The 21,164-nt window shown below is 48.9% G+C and overlaps 1 protein-coding gene across 2 annotated transcripts in view; it reads right to left on the bottom strand.

Moving 5' to 3' along the window:
* ZHX2 (zinc fingers and homeoboxes 2) overlaps positions 1–21,164 on the bottom strand; it is a 216,191-nt gene that overhangs the window by 95,294 nt on the left and 99,733 nt on the right. For both annotated transcript variants that reach the window (XM_069621569.1, XM_069621568.1), the window contains one exon: positions 2,483–5,223. In XM_069621569.1, coding sequence (XP_069477670.1) covers positions 2,505–5,081 — 2,577 coding nt within the window. In that variant the 5' untranslated portion in view covers positions 5,082–5,223 and the 3' untranslated portion in view covers positions 2,483–2,504. The remainder of the gene's footprint in view (positions 1–2,482; positions 5,224–21,164) is intronic.

Here is a 21,164-nt window from a genome sequence, read left to right as displayed (position 1 = left end):
CAAATCAAGGCACTTCTTGGATCCAATTTGTGCCTCTTGCTAAAATCCTGACCTTGTGCACCAGTCTCCTCCAGAAACATTTGATGAATTGCTTACTTTTTTTCCATTTGGAGTGATCATTCATTGCAAGGTGGGTTGTACAGTAGCAATGACAATATTATAGGCTGCAGTGGTTTTTTGTCCTAGTGCATGTAGCTTTCTGCAGAGGGTGTCCACTTAGAAATCGGTTTCATTCCCACCCTTTTCCTTGAACCAAATGATGGTGAGAAAGTTTAATCATTCTAAGAGGATGACTTAAGAGGTTTGGTTTGCTCTGAGGAGTCCAACAACAGGTCTTTCTCTTCACAGACGTACCACTGTTTTTTTTGTGAAGAAGGGTTTGCACAAGTCTATTTATGCTATTTTGAACAGCAAAGAGACCTAGTCTGACAAGCGCGTCTTTCCACTTGCAAGCTGTGCTTTCATAAGTGCATGGCATTTAGGTCTTCAGGAGGGATTTTTGCCCTTGATATACTTTCATACAGACCAACTAGTCAAAGTCTATGTAAGAAGGGGGCATGCACTGTTCATACTCTTCTGAATCCCTTTCTTGGAAAAGGAACCCCTCTGGCGGCTATAGACACTCTTGGCTAGAAAAGTAAATTGTTACTGCTTTTGCATGACTTATTTGCGATTCGTTTTACTGCCCGTTATACTGATATCTGACGCATTCAGAGTTTTTGGTCTGGAATCAGCAGACTGTGTCCTTTGCCCTTTTTCACATGTATGTAGAGTATTGATACCACACACGTATTCTTTAACGTTTTGGGGGGCTGAAGCAGTACTTTGCTCAAATTCCCTGTGGTAGGCACTGTGTGGTACCAGGGATCTGCACTAAATGGCTTCTCTAGAACCAATCCTTTATATGGGGCTCCTAAAAACGGTCTTAGAATTCGATTTCAAACTTTGATGGCAGTTTGGCAGCTAGTTGCTCCACTACTACGAGCCATTGTGGCATGGTCATTTTTGATCTAGCATCCTCCATGGCATACGCCGCCCAGAGCCTTTCCTTCTGTGCTTTTGGGTAGGATTCTCCAACAGGTCTCAGATCTGACCTCGTCAAGGTGCACACCCTCTGCTTGTATATCAAAGGGTACCTGGTTGGATCTGATTTTCTAAGTGGTCTTTCCGGTGCCTTCTCTGCTCCTATTCTAGGCAGAAACATACATTGGGAAGAAAAAAAATCTAAGGAGGTCACCAACTAAAAGGAGGATTTTGGGTAGGCAGAAGCATACATGGACACCAAACGGATCTTGATTTTAACTTTAAACTTCTGCAGGTTCACAATACAGCAGTCCCAAAGTAATAGGTTGCCACTAAGTCAAAGTAAGAGGTAAAGAGGGGGAACAAGTAGCAAAGAAAAGAAGGAAAATGAGGGAGGGGGAATAGTGGATTGCACAGGGACTTTAAATGACAATCAGTTAATTTGCACTGAAGCCAGATTAATTAGCAGTACATGACAGTTTGGATTGCTTCAGATTACTCATTATATACAATGTTATTTCTCTGGCTTGTCTGGGATTGAGTTCGTAATTAGAGATCCCATATTTGTAGAGCAGTACATGGGAAAAAGCTGATGTCTATTTTCTAACACAACCCACCCTAACAGTGAGGAGAACACTACATACTGTCACAGGTGAACAACCAAATGCAAATATTGCAGTTCTTAAGTCGAATTCCTAATAGGCAAAATAGTGCAGACCTTTGAGAATAATGGTTTTGTTCTGTACCACCATAAACATGACAAGGGTGAAGATAAGAAGATTGCTTATTAGCTGCAATTAACAAATTATAGTTCAGACAGTGGTTTTGCAGGCATATCAGGCTGTTCTAAATCATTTTATCAGGACAGGAATTTCTATAACATAATTACCTTACGGTTATTTTATTTTTATGACCCATTGAGAAAAATAGAAATGTTTATTTAAATGGTGTAGATTTAAGCCTCTCCAAAGCCAATCATCCCCTCCTGATAGAATAGATTAAGCCACCACAAAAATGACATTAATTGAATAGCCTGAAAGCAAATCAGCTTAAAAAACAAAGCAGCATACAAAATAGAATCCTGGAGTTTCAGAAGAAATGACAACTCTTTTTTTTAAATGTACTAATTTTCCAAGCCTCACTGGAAATAATACTATTTGTAGAGCAGCTATAGCTTCAAGACCCCAGACTTCGAGACGTGGCCAAGGGAAAGATTAGTCTGGATGTGTTATACAGAAGGCTATATAGCTGCTGTTTGGAATGCTAGTCTTTAACCAACTAGGATTAATATGGATAATAAAAAAAAGAGTTGGTGATAGGCTTTCTGGGACAAAATCACCAAGGAGAAAGCATTAATAAAGACCCAGCCACTTCCAAAGGTTCAAATCTTAGTAAACAAAGACGTGATTTGTGAGAATCTATGGGTATGTTCAACACCAGGAGACTATGGCATTGTTACCTGTCTAAGTGTGGCCATTGCCTCAAGATGTGCTTTCAGAATCTGAATCTCCCAAATCTGCTTGCGCTTCTTGGGCTGTAGGACTCCAGCTGTTGGTACCATCTGAACCGGCTTCCTCATCTTCATCTCCGACCTCCACCCGATCTGTGCCTCCAGAATCATTCTCCATGCTACCCTTTTCCTTGTGTCCACTTTTACCCAGTCTGTACATTGCTTCATCACTTTGCTTCTGTGAAAACCAATCTCTCACTTGTTCATAGCTCATTTTAGACCTCATAACTAGCCTGTCTAAGTGCTCTTCGTTCAGCTCCTTATGCTCGTCATAGTATTGCTTAAGAACCTTTAAACCATTCTTTGGACTTCCAGGCACTTTTAGTGATTCCTCATCATCATTCTGGTCGCTGGTACGATTATACAAGTTTTGGTATTGGTCCATCCACTTTAAGTTTCCAGATTTTAGAAAATATCTATTCTCCTTGAACCAGCGCACTATTTCTGTCCGAACAAGCCCAGTTTGATATGCCAACTGGTCATATTCCTGCGGAGACGGCCACTGAGTTCTTGCAAAAGTACTTTTAAGGAAATGAAGCTGTTCCTGTTTACTCCTATTCTCTACCACAGAAAAATAACTGACTAAATCAGGACTATTTCTTCGGCCAGATTGATTTATAGATCCATTTTGGGTTCCATGGTCTCTCGTTCTTTTATGGGAGCCCATGGAATCGAGAACAGCTTGTTCCATATTATCTCGGATCTTTCTTCTTTCCTTGAACCATGAATCAATTTCTCGTCTATTTAACTTGGTCTCTGCCTTTAGCCTTTCTAGTTCCACTTGAGTTGGGAAAGAGCTTCTAGTGAAACTGCTCTCCAGTATTTTTAGATGATTTCCAATTTTTTCTTTGTCAGTTTGCCGTGTTATTTCTGGAAATATGTGGTACTCGCGTGATGATCTTGTAGCAATTGTTGTTTGGTCTTTCTCTATCGATTCACTTGTGATGTTCACAATTCCTTTCTGGGTCCTGTATCGGTGATCACTGAACCACTTTTTAATATCACTCCTGGAAAGCCCTGTAATGTTTATTAATTTATACACTTCGGCATTGTCTGGAAAAGGACTAATGAGAAAACTCGACTTCAGGGCTGTTATTTGTTCCTTTGTTTTTTTTCTTTCATTTGGTGGTGTCCCAACTCTAATGTTTCGTCTGGGTGTGGATGGCGAACCTTCCGATTGTTCAATTTCTGGTTCATCGTTGTGCGATCGAGACACATGTGACGGAGTCACGTAGGGTCTAGTAACGTGTGCCCGAGCTGTGTGTGGCCGTTTGACCTCTGGATTAATTTGTTCATTTTGCAAGGGACGTTTCTGGCTTTGATTAGCTGCTCCAGCCACAGTGAAGGTGAAAGGAGGGCAGGCAACGGCAGAACCATTTGTGACCTGCGCCAAAACTAAACCAGCCTGGCCAAGTATCTGGCAGGGCAAAGCAGTCTGTATAAGGGGCTGTGACATTTTTGTTGTTGTTGAGGATGTCAGTTGCGTTGGGAGCACAGTAAAAGCCTGGGGAACATGTTGGATAGTACCATTAAACATCTTCTTCCTTGCTTCTTCTACCTCCTCTGGAGACCAACTTATGCCATGCTTCAAACGCTGGGTAGCAAACCAAATCCGTATTTGCTCTTCTGGGTGTTTGGAGGCGGCAGTCAACCAGGACAGTTCAGCCTGGGTTGGATAGGGAAATTTATTGAAGGCGTTAATTAGGGTTGTATTTGTATCTAGTGCACAATTATATTTGTTACTGTTCAGAGGAACTGGGACTTTGGGAAGAAGATTTATGTTTGGTGGCAGCTGAACCGAGGGCATTACATGAGAAAATCCATCTTGTAGCATTTCATTTCCATTCATATAGCTAGAAATGTTAGTGGTTTCAGGTACAAAGCAAGGACTCACTCTCTGTGTGTTAATATCAACAGCTGCTTCCTCTGGCCTTCGGCACCCCTTTTTGGATTCTTGTTTAGTCTTTATCATTTTCATAATGGGCGTTTTACTTATGGAAATCTCAGTAGACATGTTTTCATCGTCTTCATTATTTTCCAGGCTGCTGTTTGTTGCAGGAATAGTGTTATTATTGCCCTCAATTGACTGTTCTAACACCGTCTGATTATTGCGTTTCATTAGCTTCAATTTGAAGTTATTCTCTCCTGGGTGGAATTTGATATTGTGGTCAGACAAGCAGTCATATTTCTTGGTTGTGAAGTTACACTCTGCACACACATACAGAGGGTTGAGGATAACATTTGGATGCTGCATATCCACATGCTCTGTAAACTCACTCAGATTTAGTGTTGAATATGGACAGTATTTGCACTCATAGCCACCTACCAGTTTCTTGGATTGATTTTCAATGGATGGCTTTCCCTCCAGTATCTCACACTCCTTACTAGAATTCTCCTTCTGCGATACCCAGTCATCATTTGACTCCCGAGGGGGAGAACTTGCACAATGATTTATCAAAACATCATCGTCGTCGTCAAGATCATCCTGCTCAACGACCTCCGAAGCTCTTACCATACATGGCGTGGTGGACTTCCTTTTGCTTGCCATGACAACGTATAATGAAGAGTTAAATCTATACAGGCAACTTAAGCAACTGTGATGTTTAGTTTAGAGTGCCAATTGCTACATTTGTTAGACGTCGCTCCCAATTGCTACCATGAACCAGGATATACATTTGGACACAGGACACCTGTGGGGAAACAAAAATTAAAAGATGTTCAGCGTCAGTTGTAATAGGCATAGTGCGATTGCCTTAATTCTAGCTATGAGCTACTCCAGTTACAATCAAGATAATAAAATTGTTGGGAATTGTCATTGAACATTCACTAAAAACTAAATTTAAAGACAACATTGAACCACAATTTCCAGGTCAGTGCCTGCTCTCTTACATGCATGTACTTGTAACAGATTTATTTGTCTGGCACTTGCCATATTAGGTTTCTTGTACCTTCTACATTGGGGTCCCTGGGTGCAAGGCAGAGAAAAGCTAAAATACTCTTCTGATTGGTCCCTTTACTGCTACTGAAAAGGTAGTTACTCCCCTGTGTTAACTCCTGCTGTCAGTGAATTATATTCAAGACCTTGTCTTTGCCAACCTAGGCAAAGTCATTTCGGCATCCCACTGCTCTTGCAGCGCGTCCAGATCTGCAACTTGTAGGCCAATCCGGTGGCACCCAAGACCGCTTCTTTGGATCGATTGTTCATAAACAAGAACGTGCACCTACCCATTCCAAGTCTATGGGAAATTATAACTATTCGAGAACAAAGATTGGTGGCAGTTCTGGCTAGGCATTACACAATAATAATTGACAGATATCCAACACAAACTAGAGACATTGCGCGAGGAATATAATTGTTTACCATTTTGTTTAGCACAAAACAGGTTGGTGCATGCATCACAGCTCATGGAGTCTCTGCTATCAGGACAGAAAACTGCACACATTTAAACATTCCGGCCACCAGGGGGCGCACGGATGGGAATACTTTCCGTGTAGGCTCCGCGCAAGGGTCCCGAAAAGTGGATTGAGCCCCACCACGAGACCCCCCCGGCCATAACTTTGACGGAAATAGGCATTGGAAGTGTTCTGGACATACTGGGAGTAAACCTGGACTGAAACGGAGTCTTTTTCTTGGAGAAACCCCCCTTTGCAAGATTGGGCGCGTGAAGGAAGGGCAGGCCTACGAGATCCCGCCATGATACGCGCAGAACCAAGGAGAATTCAGTGACGCACACCGCTTCCTGGGCCCACCAACAAGTACGGGCGCACAGGTAAGCACCCCCTCACCCCTGTGTCCCGGGGACCCGGAGGGAGACCGACTGGGCACCGGGTCCGCCCGTGGCAAGACTGCTGAGGAGCGGGCCCAGTTTACGCGGTCTCCGCTGTCGCTTCATGCACGAGCGTGCGCCCAAGTCACACTAGGAGACGGCCGGCTCCATCCGCTCGAAGCTGTCCCGGCCCTTCACGAGTGGACTCTCCTCCTACGAGCAGGGAAGGTGGAGGGCCCTCTCCTGAGTCGCAACTTGGCTGGGGGGCTGCGCAGGGCACCTGGCCCCCGGTGAGAATAAGCAAGCCGATGCGCCTCGGGTCTTATTAAGGGCGCTAGAAGATTTCGAACAGGTCACGAGAGAGGGTTGGGCCCCTGACAGTAAGGGCGTGTGCCCTCCTCGGAACCCACGCATACTCCTGAACCTGCAAGATCCGGGGACGGTAGCTGCGCAGGCCTCAAACTGAAATCTCTCTTGGGTACTGCCTCGGAGCATTGTGCCGTCCTACACCACGGAGTGCTCCCCAGTTGGATGAAGCAAGAAGATCTGAAGGGCGATTAGTTACATAAGAGTGGCTAGCTGTTTACGGAGCTCTTAACATCATCCCCGCGACACGCTTAGCCACTGGAGGAAGGAGCCCGCATACACAAGCGTATACCTCTCAATAGACCATTCCGAAGGGGCTCTCTGTGTATGGCTTTGACCTACGCACCTCGCCTTTGGGGTCCCGCCACTCATGGACCATAAGGGCAAATTGGCGAAATATAGGTTTACACCAACCCACGACTCCCTGAGGCCACCTGCCGAGTCCAAGATGTCGACTGTAGGATCTGACGCCGCTGCCACCAAGGCAGATGTTGCTGACCTGCTTTCCGAGATGAGAAGCATGAGAGCAGATATAGGCAGCAAAATCGATAAAATCACACAAAGAATGGACAAAATGGACGACAGGCTGGAACAGGTCGAGCACAATCAAACCTCTCTGAACACGTTGGAGGCTCAAATGGATCACTGCATCGCAGAAATAGGGAAGAACAAATACGCCTAAAGATTGATGATCTCGAAAATAGGGAGAGCCGCAACAACTTTCATGTGTTCGGCGTGCCCGAAAAGGATGGCGAAACCGACCTTGACCTTGACCTAAAACAAACCCTACACAATATTCTTAAGCTCTTATTTAGGGATGAATTAGTGGATGAACCGAAAATTGACCGCATCCATAGGGCTGGAGGCAGACCAGGAGGCCCGAGATCAATACTGGCTCGTTTTCACAATTACGTGGACAGAGCTAGGATCCTAGAAAAGGCCAGACACGCACCACAGCTTTCACTGGGCGAAGCGAACATCTCAATCTACCTAGATCTATCTTCGCTCAAGTTGGCAATGAGGAAGAAATGTTCCCCAATTACACGGATGCTGAAGGACAAAGGTATCAAGTACCAGTGGGGCTATCCGTTCTTACTCACCTTTGATTGGGAGGCCTCGTCAGCGAAACTAGTTTCGGAAAAGGACATTGCGGACTGTATAGCGGACCTGCTGGATCCCCAGGAAGAAGGGCCCTCCCTTGCTGAATCGAAAGGAGGTGAGGGTGAGTGGCGTGTTAAGGGCCCGCGGCGCAAGAGGATTCAGGGATCCAGAAAATTCCAGAGAATGAACAATTCATAAGACATGGAACACTGACTCGGATTCCAGGCTGTCACGTTAAGCAGCACGTGGCAAAGGTACAATGGGGTGTTTGGTATGGTTGAAGCTGAGCGTTCGAGCGCTGCCCGCGAGAAAGCAGAGGGTTTTCGGTATGTTGGCCCGGGGAGCGCACCCGATCCCAGGGTCAGACTTTAGATCCAACTGTTTGATTTCTGTTACGCGTTTGACAAACGGGGACCTGCATGTTTAGGATGCCTGGGTGGGAAGGTGGAGTAAAATGGACACTGGAACGATGCCTAAGAAGGGGGTCGGAATTGACACTTGTATGTTGCTTTTGTGGTGTATAGATTGCACGGTTGGGGGCTCACTGTTAAATATGTTTACGTTAGGATAGGACCGCTTGTTTCGCGGTTTCCATTGGTGGTCCGAGGCCGACCGGGTGATGTCAACCTGGACGGGTCGGACGCTGAATGTTGGGGGGGTTAAGGGGGAAGGAAGGAAAGGGTGGGCTGGGAAGAAGACACACGATCCATGAGAAGACGGATCTTGGGGGTCGGAAATACACAAGGTGGGACCATGAGGGGTCAGAGCAATGCATTGCATTACCGAGCACGACACAGACCATGATGCAGATGACATGGCCGCTTAAGCACTCACATGATGCTCAAGATGGCACCTACACTCTTTAACGACACACTATGAATATGCACACTTAATGTGAAGGGACTAAATTCCCCCACAAAACAATCCATGGTAGCCAGAGAATTCAGGAGGTCGAACGTAGATGTCCTTTTTCTGCAGGAGACACAATACCAAAAGGGGGAGGAGAGGGTGATTCCATCGCATGAAGTGGGTCCTTACTGGAGTTCTGGTATTTAAAAAAAAGCGGGCGTGGGGATTCTAATTTGCAGGGGCCTTCCGATGTCGACCCTTGAGACTTGGTCAGACAAGGAAGGAAGGGTGGTTGTGGGAAACATTCGAGGCACAATTGTCACCCTAGCCACGCTCTACACACCTAACCAAGGGCAGAATAGGTTCCTCCATAAAATTACCAAAAAGGTTTTTAGTATGGCCAAGGGACACATAGTGCTAGGTGGAGATTTTAATACATGGATGGACAGCTCTGTGGATAGACAGACCAGGTCCGACGCACACAATCCACCCACCTCCCGAGATGAGGCTGAAATCAAAATAACCTTGGACTTGTATGGCGTCACTGACATCTGGCGCCATCTGCATCCAGAGGATAGGGGCTTCACCTTTCACTCCCTCCCTCACGACACACTCACACGCATGGACTACATTTTCCTCTCCGATGGCCTCCTGCGAATACTTTATGCCGCAAATATACACCCCACGGCATGGTCGGACCACAACATGGTTACGGTCGACGTATACTGGAACGATCTGGCCCCTCGGAATACTAAATGGAGATGTAATAACTCCTTATGGGCAAAGAAACTCTTGAAACTGAGATTGATCAATTCTTTGCCACAAATGACACGGGAGAGGTTGGGAAGACGTCCGTATGGGAAGCAGCCAAGGCCACTTGGAGGGGGGTGCTCATTAAGGAGGGGTCCCGAAAAAAAAGGGAACGTGCACTGATAGAAAAGAATATTAGGGAGAAGCTCTCCACAGCCCAAAAGTTAGCACAGTCATCCCCATGTGAGAGACCCAAGCATCTTGCCGAAGCTAAGAAGCTCAGCGAGGAGCTAAAATTACTTCATAGTGGGCAAGACAGCTCAAACCCTACAATACCTCAAACAAAAATATTATGAAAAAGGCGACAAGGCAGACGCCCTCCTGGCGGCTCGTCTCCGTACACAGAAGGCAGAGAGATGGGTCGATCTCATCGAGAGGACTGACGGCACCCTCACAGACATGACAGCAACATCCTCCGAAGGCATACAAGAGGCATTTGCCTTCTTTTATGAAGACTTATATACATGTGACCCCACCCTCCCTCCCGAAAGTATCGACACATACCTTGAAGAAGTGCAGATCCCCACGCTCACATCCGTGGAGGCCGAATCCTTAGACACACCAGTCACAGAGGAGGAAGTCTCGGACGCCATAAAACGCCTGAAGACGGGAAAGGCCCATGGGGATGATGGTTTCACACCTGGATTTTATAAGACATTCTTTGCACTCATTGCCCCCTTTCTTGCATCTTTGTTCAATCACATCTTCGATACAGGCCAAGCCCCCCCCCGTCCTTCTCTCAGGCCCTGCTTGCTGTCATTCCAAAGGAGGGTAGGGATCCCAAATATTGTAGCTCCTATCGTCCCGTCTCTCTTCTCAATATTGATGCTAAGGTATATGCTAGAGTCATTGCGTCCCGGCTTGAAACACACTTACCTCGGCTAATACAAAGCGATCAAGTTGGCTTTGTTATTGGGCGACAGGGAGAGGCTACCATGAGGAAAACACTTCACCTAATTCACGAAGCACAAGGAATGGGTGGGGATCCGTCTCTGCTGTCGCTGGACACCGAGAAGGCCTTCGATAGGCTGTCATAGGAATTCTTAGAAAGGGTTTTGGTCTGGAACGGGCTCGGGCCGAAGCTTCGCCGCTCCATCAAAGCACTATACCCATCCCCCAACGTCGGTAGCAGTGAACGGGGGCTATTCACGCTGATTTCCCTTGGAAAGGGGAACAAGGCAAGGCTGCCCACTGTTGGCAATACTATTTGTATTGTCCCTTGAGCCGCTGGCGCAGAGGTTAAGGAACAATGGTAAGGTTGAGGGAATCATAGTGTGTGATCGCGAGTATAACCTAGGCCTCTACGCTGACGACATATTACGACACCTAACTGAGCCCCTGAATTCTGTCCCAGCTGCGTTCGATATAATCGAGGAATATGACAAACTGGCCGGCCTGAAAATGAATACTGGAAAGTCAATCCTCCTCCCAATTGATAAAAGTAGAGACTCAGTCGGAGCGCTTTGCCCCTCTGGGTGCAAAAGTCAGCTTCTCCACACTCTGATATCTAGGAATCAATGTTACACGCGACTTGGATTCCCTATATGAGGCTAACCTCCCCCCTCTGTCACTTGTCCTTCAAAACGACATCCAAAGGTGGTCCAGACTTACCATCTCCTGGCTGGGCCGTCTAAACGCAATTAAAATGGTGATTCTTCCCAAAATACTTTATCTGTTCCAAATGCTCCCCATCAAGCTGCCCCAAGAATACTTCACAGATACTAGAAAGTCCCTCCTAACCTTCCTGTGGCAAAATAAAAAGCCAAGGGTCCCCAGATCTCTGCTCCAGCTTCGAAAAGACAATGCAGGTGTGCACCTCCCGGACATAGAAACATTATAGGGCAGCCCAACTGCGTGTGCTTGTCCCGCATGTCAGGCAGCAGTCAGAGCCGCAATGGATAGCCTTGGACAATTACCATCTCCGCCCTTTCATTCTGGGTGAATGGCTGTGGGTTCCAGGTTCCCAGCTACGCAATAGTGTCAAAAATCACCCCATTATTGGAACGATATGGGCAATATGGAAGCCAGGCAAGAAAATGGTGGGAGTTACAACGTGGCCCTCTCCGTTGGGACACCTCTGGTCGCCAGGGATCCGGGATGCAATCCCGGACCCAGGGAGCTATGACACCTGGTATGACACTGGGCTGGAAAGGGCTGGTCAACTCTGGAGGAATGGCACCTTCATTACTAATCAGGAGCTTCAGGAGGCACTTGGCATAGGCTCGCTCTCAGTCTTCCTCTACCTTAGACTCAAGGGGGTGATGACAAGGTCAATATGGAAAGATAAGCTACACAGGACCTCACCCCGTTTGAGAGAATTCTTGACACCTGTACAACCTCTAGAGGTTTAATTAGTGCTATATACTCAGCGCTGATTGAGGTCGATATTACGCCATCCCTCATACTCAAGAACAGATGGGAATCAGATATGGGCAGGCAGATTTCACAAAACTTATGGTTACAAATTTGTAGACGAACTGCAAAATCATCTACATCCTGCCAATACAAATTGCATGCCGTCATGTTGATGTATAGATGGCAGTATGATCCGACACGGCTGGCCAAAATGTACCAAGGGGTAAGCCCACAATGCTGGAGGGCCTGTGGGAAGCGAGCAGACTACTGTCATATGTGGTGGGGATGTGAGGTGGTCCAAGCTTATTGGTCAGAAGTTCTTAGCTGGATCAAGGAATTGGATGGAGATGTATGGGAGAAACAACCACTCCTGATTCTGTTCGGCCTGGTTGAAACGGACGACACAACCTTGAAAGCACCCAAAATGATACAAGGCCTTCTAATGGCCGCAAGAGCCTGTCTCACCATGGCCTGGAAGAGACCCAAGCTCCCTAGCAAAACGGAGTGGTTGGGGGTCGCATTGAACATATACAGAATGGACAATCTGACTGCGGCCCTGCAGGGGGATCGCACCACAGTTGAGGAAGCATGGTCTGAATTTCGTGCTAAGTATGTCACATAAATAGAATGTGTGTAGAGCGTTCATATGCCCAGAGATAATCTGTGATGATTCATGTTGTCTGCTATGTAGAGTTCACAGGACGTTTTATGCTCATGTGTCCCATGTTGTGTATATGGAAACGGTTCTAATGGAACATCTAGTGTCTTCTAGCCTGTCAGTCGGCGACATGAGAATTGAGGGGAGGGGGCCAGGGTGTATGCAATTGGTTTCTATATGGTTATTGTAAATGTATGTGTTCCGCAAAGACTTTATACGTCCTACACACGTTTGATGTTTTTTTTTGCAGTAATCTTTTGCTGTCTTGTTGGTGGAAAGTGCTTGTATATGATTATCAAATTGCTATCTTTTGACAACTAATAAAACTGAAATTTGAAAAAAAAAAACATTCTAATGAACACATGTGGTAACATATCTGCAGAGTCTGGAAACAAGCTTTAGGGGCGCAGAATTCCACCAGCCATAAGACTCAGTCGTAAGATGTGTTTTTAATGCTAACAGTCAAATAAGCTCATAAAATGGTATTGCAGTTAAGCAACTGCCTTTTATGCCAGTGTACAATAAGCTGTTTGTGGTGTAGGCTATTAAATAGTTATATTACAGGGTGAGACAATTCTAATAGACAACTAGCTGTGCAATAGTTATTTAAGGTTTTTAGATTCCCTGAAGCAAGCACGGTCTAGTTTACTTAATGCCTAAAGGAACATTTTAAAGTTAGATTTCATCTAACTTTTTGGGACGTTTCTATCATTTTCTGATGAGGTAACTGCACAGCCTTAAAGTTATTTTCCATGTAGCACAGAACTTTTATGCAAACTAGTTTTATTAAATGGGTTTATTAAATGTGGCCATATGGCGACATATTGGCACGAATATGGGCTACATTACTTGCCGTAATCATATTTCTGATGCTTCTATCTGCTTAAATTCACATGCTGTGCATAGGCCAACATCTAGTGGACGCTGCAGAGTATTACAGTTGTTTTTGAAACTTGAAAAGGGACGTCGACAAGGCGTGCCAGTAATACTATCCCTAGTGTGACGTCCACTGTACCCATGATCCTTCACATGTCAAGGTCCCTCAAATTGTTATTTTGCTGACATGCGGTAGCATGAAGTGTAGCGTGCGTACAGTTGTATCCAAGTAGATACGTATCAGACATGCTCATAAGCATCCATGCGCCTTCTCTCCGAGGGGAGGAAGGGTGGATGCATGTGAATCTAAGCAGATACAAGCATCAGAAATACGATTACGGTGAGTAATGTATCCCTTCTGAGGCTTGTGGAATCTGCTTAGATCACATGCTGTGCATAGATTATCGAGCAGTGTTAGAAGAAGGTGGTGGGATGTGAGAAGGTTCATGGGCGAACAGATGTCTTAGAACCGCTCGTCCCACTTGTGCATCTGTCTTGGAATGAGTGTCAATGCAGTAATGCTGAGTGAAAGTGTGTACTGAGCACCATGTAGCTGGTTTGCAAATGCCGTCTAAAGGGACATTTGCAACGAAAGCCAGAGTGGCTCCTTGTGAAGTAAGCTCAAGGCAACAAAAAAAAAAGGCAGTGTCTTGTGTGATATGGAATAGCACAATTGTATACATCTGATTATCCACCTGGATATGGCATTCTTTGAAATGCGGTCTCCTTCTCTGCCTGGTATATGGAGACAAACAGTTTATCTGTTTTTCTTAGCGTCTGGTCTTGTCTACAGAGTAGAGAACCGCCCTCCTCACATCTAGTGTGTGGAGTTTTACCTCCGCTGAGCTGGTGGGTTCCTGAAAGAAAGCCGGTAGCTCAACAGACTGGTTTACATGAAATTTAGAGATGAATTTAGGGGAGAACCTAGGAGGCGTACCTAAAACCAGTTTATCCTTGTGTACAACAAAGAAAGGATCCTGCACGGACAATGCTTGTATTTTCTTCACTCTTCATATGGAAGTGAAAGCCACTAAGTGTAACGCTCACCTGACTCCCACGGAGGCGCTGGCCTGGTTCACGCTTTTGTGACCTCGTCTAAGGTGATGCGCAGGGGTCAGGAGACGGACTGGACCGGGCCCCAAATCTGGATTGTCTGACTCGCAGAAGTATCCTTCTGTAGGTGAAAATAGGGGGTTAACTGTCTGCGGGGTAATGCAATCGGCCTCCCACTTACCCCTCTCACCCTCCTCAAAACCCTTCTGTGCTTCCCCGTAGCGTCTCACCTTAGGGTCTGGAAGGACGAGCTCTCCATCCTGCTTCTGATGCAGGGGCACGTTGGTATCCAGTTACTTCACTGGATTTTCGGATTGGTGAGAACCAAACTTGCTTGGCTTCCAGGTAAGTTTTTGATAAGTGGTTCCCCTTGTGTCCATGCATTAATGTTCTAATGCTAGTGTCTTTTTCCCCATAGGGGCCGGGGTACGGAATGCCGGGGAACAGGCACCGACCCGAGATGAGAGGTGAAATCCTTGTGGAAATCAGGTAAGTCTTTAATGAGCGTCTTGGTAATGTCTTTTCATTCGCTCATTAACGCTGATGTCTTTTTCCCCTTAGGGGCCGGGTCCGAAAATGCCTGGATGCGGTGCGGACCCGAAACGAAAAGGGAATGACCCATCAGGTAAGTCTTAACATGGAGATTTAGCTTCCCTTTTCCCTTCTTTCTCTCATCTTCGTTATTGTCTTTTTCTCCCTAGACGCTGGGGCGCGACTGTGAATCCGGATGGTCGCTGCAGAACATGGAAGCGCCCTGTAAGATGAGTAGAATGAGGCGCTGCAGCGATCGATGTGATGTGCTTTTAAAAATAAATGTCTTCCTTTTCAGGATCGTCGGCGAAATGTCTCCGGGATGCAGATTTAGCAGGTAAGGCCTTTTCCTTCTTCTGTTCTCTTGTTCCCTTCCTTTGCAGGTGATTCAGGATGCTGGCAGGCGTGGCAGAAGTCAGGATGCAGGAGCAGACACGGTGAGCGTCCAGCTGCTAGATGCAGAACAACGCGAAGCACGTGTGGCTGATCGGGTGTGGTTTAAATAGCCTTGGAAGAAGTTCCTAGAATGTGTCCTTCCTCCAATCAGGTATGTATCCTTCCCCGACCACGCCCGGGTGGTAAATGAGTCCCACAGGTAAAGTAGTTCCTTTCAGGCCTCAAGGAGGCCGGGGTTCTGCAGCATGGTCTGCATCAGGTAAGTGCACCCAAACACTTTCATAATGAGCCTGGCGCCTATGGCGCCAGGACTGACGTTTTCTATGAGCCTGGCGCCATAGGCGCCAGGACACTGTCCAAAGGGCCCCTATAAGGGGTTGCTGGGACCTTCCCCGGGGACTTGATGTCCGCTTTTGGGGACGCAGGGCCTGAGCCGGCTCCCCAGGAGCGGGCATCGTGACACTAAGAAGGCAGTTTTGCAAGTTTGGTGTTTAAGACTACACTTATGCATCAGCTCGAAAGGAGGTCCCATGGGGTTAGCGAGTACAACATTGAGAACCCATCCTGGCGGCGGATTAGAAATTGGATGGTGAAGTCTCTTTAACCCTCCATGAATGCTTTGATGACAGGCACCTTCCACCATGAGATTTTATTGTGGGAGGTGGTGTAGGCTGACAAGGCCGCCAGGGGGACCTTTAAGGAGTTCAATACTAACCCCGAATCTAGCAAGTGGAGCATATAAGTTAGAATGTGGGATGGCGTACACTCTATGGGGTTAATTTGTTTAGACTGGTACCAAATTACGAATCTTCTCCACTTGTCAAAATAACAGTGCCTAGTGTTCTGTTTTCTTACTTCCTTCAAGATATCCATACATCCCTGTGGTAGGTTAAGATGTCTGAACTCTGACTTCAGGAGCAATGCTGCCAAGTTCATTGAGTGAGGTTGAGAGTGCACTGTTAGTCCCCCGTGCTGAGTTAACAGATGTACGGGCACGGGAGCTTGATAGGATCGCACATCGCCAGTTTGCGCAGCTGTGGATACCAGGGTTGTCTTGCCCACATAGGAGCAACTAGGATGAGCGTCATCTGTTCCTTGTGGATCTTGTTGACCACCTTCAAGAGCGGTGTCGGGGCGAGGGGGGTTTTGCTAGGTGAAACTCGAAAGCCTGAAGGGCTTTGAATACTGCCAGTAACTCCAGCAGCTTGATGTGGTTCTGAGCAGCCGCTCGAGACCACAGACCCTGCGCTGTGTGGTGAAGGTAATGAGCACAACCCCCCCACCACCCAGCGATTGAGGCATCTGTCGTGACAACAGTTTGTACTTCGGTGTGTTGGTGAAACGACAACTAGATCGTTCCACTGACCATTTGTCTGAGACTATTGTTTCGCCAACCACTCCTGCATGGGTCGCATGCGGTACCAAGTAAGGAACAAGTAACTTACCTGTAACTTGTTCTTCAGCATGGATTCACATGCTCATGAATATTCCCCGTCGTCAGGCTGGGAATCCTCGGTAAAGAAAAAAATCAGTTTCAGTTTTGTTTCTGAACTGTCTTTCTACTAGCAACCAATCACTGGTCTCTGGGTCATACTGCCCGCAGCAAATGACTGCCCTCTACCCAAGCCCCTCCTCTGGCAGCCATCTTCAGATTTGGTAGCACGGAAAGTGGCAGTAGTACCAAGTGAAGAGCCGCAGAGGGGTAGGAGGGAGGGTTCGCATGTGAATCCATGCCAGACCCATGCTGGAGAACAACAGTTACAGGTAAGTAACTTGTTCCTTCTCCAGCATGGGGTCTGGCATGGATTCACATGCTCATGAATATAAGAATACATAGCAGTACACACATGCACAACCACGGGAGGTGGCAAGGCTCAACATTAAGCATCTGTTACCTCCTCACCAGGCCCACCACCAGATAGGAGCGCTGTGGTAGCAGCAATCGCTCTGGTCGAATCGGCTCTCGGACGGCCGGTTTGCCAACCGGTGACAGTGCATGATGCAGCCGGAGAGCCATCTGGAAATGGAAGCCTTTGCGAGGGCCTTACCTTGGTTCACAGGTCCAAAGTTCACAAACAGCTGTGATGTCTTCCGAAAACTCTTCGTGTGGTCCACGTTGAACTTCAGCGCTCTAGCTACATCCAGCGAGTGCAAAGTCCTCTTGGCTGGCGCCAAAGGCGACGGGAAGAAAACAGGTAACACCAAGGGCTCGTTCAGATGGAAGTCCGACGGCACCTTGGGCATGAAGGAGGGGTGCATCCTCAGCACCACCCACGTCTCTTGGAAAGTCAGGTATGGAGGTTTACAGGAGAGGGCCTGGATCTCTCCCACTCGTTGTGCGGAGGTGATGGCCACAAGAAACGCAGTCTTCCACGAGAGGAACTTCAACGGTGCCGAATGCAGAGGCTCGAATGGCGGCACCATGAGCCTGCTCAGCACCACGTTGAGCTCCCTCGCCGGGGCTGGAGCCTTCACCGGCAGGAATGATCTGAAAAATCCTTTCATAAACTCTTTCACCAGACGATGGGACCACAGAGATGATCGTCCTGGAATTCTGGTGTAGTGGGAGATCGCCGCTAGATGCATCTTGATGGAGGCGTGGGCTAGCCCCGCCTTGGCCAGCGACATTAGGTACGGCAGCACCTGGGAGGCCGTTATCCGCAGAGGGTTAATCTGTGCACAGCACCAGACAGAGAACCTCTTCCACTTATGTCCATAGCACTTGAGTCGAGGACGCCCTGGCCTTTGCAAGCACCTCCTTGCAGTCCGCTGGGATATCGTACCCGCCAAACTCTAGTGCTGCAGGAGACAGGCCTGCAAGTTCAGCGACCCTAGGTCCTGGTGGAGGATGGCGCCGCCTTCTCTGGCGAGGAGATCCGCGTCTGTCGGCAGTTTGACTGGGGGGGATGCTGACATGTGCAGAAGGTCCGGGAACCAGATCTGTCTTGGTCACGCCGGTGCAACGAGGATCATTCTGCACCGGGACCTCGAGCTGGTTGATGAGTCGGAGCAGCAACGGAGGGAATGCATATAGGAACAGGCCGTCCCAGGGGAACGAGAAAGCATCGCCCATGCTCCTCGATTTGGGAAACCTGCCGGCGAACCTCTGGCACTTGGAGTTTGTCGCAAACAGGTCGATCTGGGGTTTGCCCCATCGCTGAAAGAGTCGGTCCACTTGATCCCGGCGTAGTGGCACGAGCACAGCTCTCTGCTGAGTGAGTCGGCGATGGTGTTTTTATCCCTGCCAGATGAAACGGCACCAGAAACATCCCTTGAGCAACGGCCCAATGCCACAGATCCTGGGCTTCCTTGGATAGGGCTGGGGGTCAGGGGGGGGAGATCTGGTTCCGCCCTGCTTCTGGATGTAAAACATCATGGTGTTGTCGGTGAAGATCCTCACTACCTTGCCCTTGAGGGACGGGAGAAAGGACCTGAGGGCTCAGAACACTGCCCGGAGCTCCAGTATGTTGATGTGGAGCGGCTTCTCCTCCGGGAGCCAAAGGCCTCTTCCGTGAAGATCTGCGGTATGCGCTCCCCACCCCTCCAGGGAGGCATCCGTCATCACGGTCACCTGGTGGGCGGGGGTCTGAAAGTCTGTTCCTGCCGCCAGATGAGCGCGGGTGCGCCGCCACCGGATCGCTTGACGGAAGGTCTCGTTGAAAGGGATCCTGTCTTCGAAGCTGCCCGTTGCTTGTATCCAGCGGGCGTTGAAGAACTCCTGTAGAGGGCGCATCAGAAACCTGCACAGGCGCACGAGATATTTGCAAGAGGACATCATCCCGAGGAGGGACTTGATGGACCTCACCTTGGCCACCTCCATGGCCAGCAGACGCTGCACCTTGCCTAGGATGGCCTTTGTCCTCTCCTCCGACGGTGAGGCCAGAGGCGCCACTGTGTCGAGCTTGGCTCCCAGAAACAGTGCGACTTGCGAGGGGACCAGGTGGGACTTGGGGAAGTTGATGGAGAAGCTCAGGTCCGTGAGTAGCTGGACGGTCTTTGCTGTATGTTCCACGGCAAGCTCCCTTGTCCTTGCACGGATGAGCCAATCGACCAGGTAGGGGTATACGTGGATCCCCTGTAGGCGCAGCCGCGCCGTCACTGGAGCGAGGCACTTGTCGGCACCCAAGGTTTTCACCTTCAGTCCGAACGGGAGGGCCTTGAACTGGTAGTGCCGCCCTTGGACCACGAACCTGGGGAACTTTAGGTGTCCTTTCAAAATGAGGATGTGAAAGTATGCATCCTCCAAATCCAACGACGACAGGAAATCGCCCTCCTCCAGCTGTCCCAGCACGTGCTGGAGGGTGACCATCTGGAACTTCTGTGCCTTGATATACTTGTTCAGTCGTCGCAGGTCCAGGATGCATCACCATCCTCCGGTCTTCTTTTTCACAAGGATGTACCTTGAGTATACTCGGAGCCCCGGAGCCTCTTCGTGACGAGCTCTATGGCACCTTGAGCATCGCCCTTACCTCCAACAGCAGTTGAGGGATGTGATTTTCCTTCCTGACCACGAGTGGTATGCGGGGGCACTTTTTTAGCAATTCGAGGGCGTGCCCCTGGGCCAGGGCATCCAGCACCCAACGGTCGGTGGAGATGGACTCCCACACGCCGACACGAACTTCGCCAGCCGGCCTTCCACCGGGGTGCTTCAGTGGGGGCCCGATGCCACGGTCGGTTCAATCTTGCTTGGAGGACGCCTTGCCCTCCCTGGCGACGATGGCGGGGTCCACCCGATTTGCCTCGTCCTCTATAGGCTTCTAGCGACGAGGAGCAGGCCGCTTGGCGGTACGTGGAGGAACCACCGGCGAATCCCTTGGAGGCACCCTGCTTGGGTGGGCCTCCAAGGGACGGCCTTTGTTGCTGGAGAACACCTAGGGCCTTAGCTGTCTCTGTGTCTGCCTTGATGGCTTGGAGGGACTCATCCACCGTTTTCCCAAACAGGTTGTTCCCGTCGAACGGCATGTCCAAAACCTTGGCTTGTACGTCCTTGCGGAAATCTGTCGCCTTGAGCCATCTGTCGCCGTTGCCTAGCTGGCGGAAACCAGTGTCAATGTCCGTTGCCACCGTTATGGCGTGGTCCGACGCCACCTCGCCTTCTTGCAATATCTCCAGGGCCTCGGCCCTTTTGTCGTCTGGTATGACGTCCAACAGGGGGGCGATCCTGTACCATAAATCCCTGTCGTAGCGGGCCACGATCGCGAGGGCGTTGGCGGTCTTAATCATTGTTGGCGCCGACGAGATAACTCGTCCCATTGCGTCCAGCTTCTTTCCTTTGCCGTCCGCCAGGGAAGTTGACGTCGAGGCCGATGCCCCCCCCCTTTCTTCTTGGCCGCCGCCGCTGAGACAACCGAGTCAGGGGTCGGTTGTGCCCTAAGGCACAAAGGGGCCACGTTGGGGACCCGGTACTTCTTCTCGTACCGATCCCTCTTGGCAGGCGTCGTAGACATGTTCTTGAGAAGGGTGAGACCCTCGTCCCAGATGTCATCCAGCAGAGGCACGGCAAGGACTGTCTTCCTCTTGGCCTCGCTCTGTTGGTAAAGGAAACCTTCCTTCTCTTCGGGGCAGAGCTGAAAAAGCTTGGATGCCCTGGCGATCACTGCATGGAAAGATCCAATCTCGTCGGGCGGGGAGGCCTGAGCTGGAGGCGAAGGGAGCTCTGTCCCGTCGTCACTGCCGTAGTCGTCGGTACCCGACGTGGCCATGTCCTTTCCCAGGTTATCCCCAGGGACGGGGGACGTGGGAAAAGGTTAAGTAGGCCGCGAGGGCTGAAAAGGCGGGGCTGGATGGGTCCGTCTTCTCTTGTTTGGGGGACTTCCCGACGGGCCTGGCTCTGGCTCCTCCGTCGGGCCTGGTTCCGGCTCCTCCGTTG

The sequence above is a fragment of the Ambystoma mexicanum genome, chromosome 5q (assembly GCF_040938575.1).
Source record: "Ambystoma mexicanum isolate Mex_15411 chromosome 5q, UKY_AmexF1_1, whole genome shotgun sequence".
NCBI lineage: Eukaryota > Metazoa > Chordata > Amphibia > Caudata > Ambystomatidae > Ambystoma > Ambystoma mexicanum.
Note: the sequence above shows the minus strand (reverse complement) of the source record. Positions and strands in the feature narration are given on the sequence as shown.